At 29.1% G+C, this 5522-nt stretch overlaps 2 protein-coding genes across 2 annotated transcripts; both read right to left on the bottom strand.

Annotated features, from left to right (window-relative positions):
• Nucleotides 1-853: 853 nt before the first annotated feature.
• On the bottom strand, nucleotides 854-1138 carry GO595_010955 (uncharacterized protein; the record flags this gene model as incomplete). The annotated part of the gene is made up of 1 exon (XM_067913691.1): nucleotides 854-1138. The coding sequence occupies one exon, from the start codon at nucleotides 1136-1138 to the stop codon at nucleotides 854-856; it is 285 nt and encodes a 94-aa protein (XP_067769693.1).
• Nucleotides 1139-2202: 1064 nt separating this feature from the next.
• GO595_010954 (MIF4G domain containing protein) lies at nucleotides 2203-3798 on the bottom strand (the record flags this gene model as incomplete). Its single annotated transcript, XM_067913689.1, has 1 exon — nucleotides 2203-3798. One exon carries the CDS (start codon nucleotides 3796-3798, stop codon nucleotides 2203-2205), a length of 1596 nt encoding a protein of 531 aa, XP_067769692.1.
• Between the last annotated feature and the right edge of the window lie 1724 nt (nucleotides 3799-5522).

Raw genomic sequence — 5522 nt, 5'->3', positions numbered from 1 at the left:
CATTTCTATCATAAAGAAACATTTTCCGATATCAAAACAGAACTTCCAAGAATGACGTATTCAGTATAAACATTTGTCTATGTCATTAAGGCTTCAAACAGTATTTTTTATGATCCTACACAAAAAAAAGAGATTTTGACCATTTTATTGAGTATGTAAGTGCTTCTATCATCTGTCAATTACTGTGTTTTGTTTTTGACTGATTTATTTAAACCTTATTTTCTCGAACTCGAATGTGGGCCAATTTTGTTATTTCTTCCATGTTTTGCATGTCCTCATGCCACTTTTGCGCTACACACAACACTCCTAAAATTTCTAATGATAAATATTCATTTTTGAATGTTCCAAAAAACAAAAACCATCTTTTTTTAGTATTGGGAGGAAACACATGTTTCCTCATAGAAGTTATATATGGTGTATATAATTATTTTTCTATTAATCTTACCAATTATTTTGATAAAACAAATCATTTATATTATATTTGCACTAATTCCTTTCACCTTTTATCTCTAAATTGTCATCTGGGATCCTCATTTCATAACCTTTTACTTAATTTAAAGTCAAACATTTTTTCAAATAATTCAAATTTAATGTGTCATCACAAAACACTTTCAGACATTAAATCCTTTAGTAAGTTCTTTTTCATACTAATGTGTATAATGTTTTTATTTCTAATCTTTGTTAAAATATTTTCATCTTTAGTAATTTTTAAATCCCATAACAAAAGTTTCCAATTTTTTTCATTTGCTTTTGTATTATTTTCTTTGTCAACATCAACGTATATAGATGAAAATAAAACGCTTTTAATATATAACGAAAATGATTTCACAAATGAATATACGAATTCAACTATTTATGTGATTATCATTGGCAATGTCTCAGTATCATCTGGTGAATTCAGTGAATGGCCGCTTCTGAGCCATGTATACGTTGGAGACTCAGTTACATCAATCGGAGGATATGCTTTTTCATTTTGTTCTAATTTAGAAACTGCTGTCATTGGCGAAAATGTAAAAGAAATTGGAGGTTCTGCATTTGCATTATGTCCAAAAATTTTAAGCATCAAAATTCCTGACTCAGTTACATCAATCGGAGGATATGCTTTTTCATCTTGTTCTAATTTAGAAACTGCTGTCATTGGCAAAAATGTAAAAGAAATTGGTGATTCTGCATTTGCATTCTGCTCACAATTAAAGTGTATTTATTATTATGGAACTAATGAACCATCCATTGGAATTTCTGTTTTTTTTAATGTTTCAGTATTTGTTATGGTATTAAATGATTACGGAGAAAATACATTTGGAAATTTGGACATCACAAAAGAAGTAATCAAAGGATGCTCACCAATGATTACAGATACATTTTCACAATCGAATACATTAACAAAGACAAATTCATTTACGCAATCGAATACATTTACAAAGTCAAATTCATTTTCACAATCGAATGCAAGCACAATACATACAACAGATACATTTCCTGTTTTAATAACGTTTTCAAATTCATTTATTTTAACACGTTCACTTTTACTTACACCTGTAACGAGATTTGAATATTGTTTTTTATGTTCATCTGTTTCATATCTTGTACCAAGATATAAAGTCTCATAGCCATATTTCGGATTGATTTTTTGGATACCATTATAGAGATATTCGAAATAACAGTTATAATGTCCTGTATTTCCTAATGATAATTGTTGTGTAAAATCTTCACAAAAATAGTCAATGTCCGTGTAAATAAATACAGCAAGGATTTCGTCAGCAGTTAGTTTATTGTTCGGATCAAGTAAATATTTTGATTGATCTTTTTCCAAATATTCTTTATATAGACGATTGTGTTCAATAATGTTTTTGTAGTCAGCCTCCAATTTTGAATAATCATAATTTGGAATCGTAAATACTTCATTTCTAAAGCATTTGTCAAAAGATGGATATTTTATTGATGTATATTTTGTAAGCTTATAAGCATTTTCGGTATCTTCTGGATGAAACCTCCCAATCGGAACTTGAATAAATGAAAGCAAAGCAAAAATCATTTTAATGAACTGTTCCCAATTTGGCATCAATTCAAAAGCCGGCATTTTTTAATTAAAAAACCACATCATAGTCAAAATTAATAGTCAAGATCGCGTATTAAATGTTTTTGTTAAATTTTCTCATTTTTTATATTAAAAAAGAAAGAAATTTTTCAAAAAATTTATTATTACTTAAAATGAGCACAAAATTCATCAACAGTAAATGGTAAATCATACATACTAATACAACTTTCTATTTCTCTTACTACGATTTTTTCTTCTTTCTGTAATGCCAAATTAATTAATTTTTTCCATTCGTCATACGCCTTTAAATTTATTGCGTTATCACCCAAATATTCCACAATTGACCTAATTAAAGCCACGGCGATCAATTTCGACATCATTAATTCATTAGGATGTTCGAGTATAGTTTTTGGCATTCTTAACGCGTCTTTAATTTCTTGTGGCCAATCATTACCTAATTCGACTGCATCACAGAAGTCATAATTATCATCGATGTACCATTTCATAGAGTTAAATGGGTCATAATTTTTACACTTTGGATATTTCTTATGAATTTCTCGTGCGTCATTTAATGATATCAATTTATTTAATAAGAACTCATTAATTAAATCGGATACATTTATCCATATCATTGGGCAATCATTAATTACTGAGTTATCATTATATTTCTGAATTGATATTAAAAGCGTTTTCTTAACATCATTCGATTTGGCCTTGTTTAATACTAATGTTTTAGCTACAAATCCACTAAAATGAATATGGTTTTGATGTTGATCAGGATATAAATCCATTGAAGCTAATAGGAAATTACTGATAGGTATAGATATTTGTTCAGCTTCATTTGAATCTTCATAATTCGCATATAAGTTATTCACAAGTGATATGTCTTCATTAGAATTCGTTGGCATTATTTCATTACGTGAATTAACTTTACCTGTTAACCATTCATCTTTCTTCTCTGAGACATCAACGAAGAAGAAATAAAGTCGTTTCTTTAAGTTCTTCGATGTCTTTGCCCTTTCAAATAGTTCCCAAATTTCTGGAGCTTTATCATTAACAAGTTTAGTAACATTTGGTCCTCCATGTGAAAAGAATGATTTCATCATTTCAACAAGATTCGAGACTTTCTCACTTTTAGGATTCTTAAGCTCTTTTAAGATACTATCGATAACTTTAAACGCTGATTGAATAATACTTTCTTCTTTGATAATTGATTTGTTTGATAAGGCGCCGAAAAATGCACTTGAACCGATGCATGTAGCTGATGAAAAAGCATCGCCTTCCGTACCAGGATTTGCAATGATGTCGAAAAATAAATTTGTAGTTTTCTCAATAATTCGTTCAGTTAACATTTTACATTTACTTGTGAAATCTGCATAGAGATCGGAAAAAAAATGCTCCTTAGAGGCTTTTTCAACAAGTGTGGTAACAATATAATCAATTCTTGGGATATTGTTTTGATTGGCTTGAACAATTTTCGCAATTTCAGAAACAGTATCATCAACATTACTCTTTGTAAGACGATTCATGGTTTGGTTGACAGTTGCCTTAAAGGCTTCATCGGAATTTTCATCATAATAACCAGTATTTTTTTCATATTGAGAAGTGGTAAATCTATTTGCATTCATAACAACTAACTCGGCCGAAGTTGAGCGTGGAGGCTTCGAATAACCCCATCCTTTTTTGTTGGATTTTCCTTTTTTACCACTTTGGGATTTACCTTGAGTAGAATTACATTCATAAACATAATTCATAAGCATAATAAAACCTTTTGTAGGTTTAATTAGCTGTTTAGATAAGCTTGTGTTAGATTCTTTTTCAAGATTATTAATGAAAGCAAGTAGTTCAGCCTTCGTATAACTTTTATTAAACGAAAATTTTAATTTATTGTCTTTAGATTTATCAGGCTTTTGAACGCTTGGATTAAAATTTTTTCTAGGAAGAATAGAAATTTTGTTGACTGATGATTCTTTTTTTATTTCGATTTTTTTCCCATCAACAAGCAAATTGATCGCTGTTTTTTTAGGTTTCTCAACAGTAATACTTTCTTTTTGAGGTGTTCGATTTTCCATTTCTTGTGATTTTGTCACTTTTGAATGCAGCTATTCTGGGTGTTTTTGGGAAAGTTATATTATAAATATGATTTTTATAAAAAACGTCAGCCTGCGTAGCATAGTGGTTATTGCGTTCGCCTTGTAAGCGAAAGGTCGGCGGTTCGACTCCGCTCGCAGGCAAATTTTTTAATTTTTTTCTTATTTGTTATTCTCTGATTATTTACTGGGGTATCCCTAATTTAGAACTTATGGGATTGTTTAGTTTTTTGAAGCCAAAAGCTATTGCAAGCCCAATACATAAGATTTGGGTGAAGTGGTTTACCGCTGAGTCATCCCGTAAGGACAGTCAAATTGCATCTTTTCCAGATCTTCAAAATATATTATCTCGAATTCCAGACAAAGTATATACAAGGCAAGAAATTAAAGCTTCAAGTAATCTCTCTGAAGAAGAATTCTTTGTTAAACTCTTCCATTTAGATCAACCTTTAATACCCGAATATTCTGAGTTAACATCTTATTTTTTGTCCAATCAAGAGATCTGTGCCAAAATAGATAAAGCCTTTATGCCAATTGCACCTATCTTTTTTCAATATCTAATAATTTTTATGTATCAAATAAAAATTGTTTTTCCACAAGCCATTGCTGGCCATCCTGAGAGCCTTGATAAACTTCGTAAATTAATAGAATTGTTTCAATTGTTTTCATATCTACCCACATTTTTTGAAGAAGCAATTCAATTATCAGATTCATTATTTAAGCAACTTGATTTATATTTAAATTTATCAAATGAAGGACTACCGCCATCTAATGATATTTCTGTTGTAATTTCAGGGATTCTTAATATGTTTTTTAAATATACAGATAATCATGATTGTTCAAATGATGTTTTTATACCTATTTTCCAATTTTATATTCATTATTATGAATTCCAAATTGAGAAATTTGTCTCTAGACCCGAAAGTTTTGACTCCATAGTATTAAAAGATTGTAAACATTTACCATTAAGTTTTCTTAAATTAAAACCCAAATTTTCTATACAACATTATTCTAAATTATTTAAACCAGTGTTACAAATTGGTTTTAATTTATTAAGTTTTATATATTTAGATTCAGGTCGATATGATCCACAAAAACTATTTAAATTAGGGATTTCATTTTTACGTTTTTTACATTATTGTACTGATTTAGGACCAGAGTTTGCTATGGGTATATGGGAACATCAAATGTTTCATTTTATATGTTTTTTTACTATATGGTCTATTGATCGATTTCCATTTGTTGGTTTTGAGTTATATCATGATTTTGATGAGACTGAATTAGAATTAATTTCAACTGAATTCATAAATTCATTAAAACCTATAAACTTAGAAAAACATGAGTTTTTAACAGTAAACACATTTTCTAATCCTATTTTGATTAATGAAATTAAT

The sequence above is a fragment of the Histomonas meleagridis genome, assembly GCF_020186115.1.
Source record: "Histomonas meleagridis strain 2922-C6/04-10x chromosome Unknown scaffold_61, whole genome shotgun sequence".
Classification (NCBI taxonomy): Eukaryota; Parabasalia; order Tritrichomonadida; family Dientamoebidae; genus Histomonas; species Histomonas meleagridis.
Note: the sequence above shows the minus strand (reverse complement) of the source record. Positions and strands in the feature narration are given on the sequence as shown.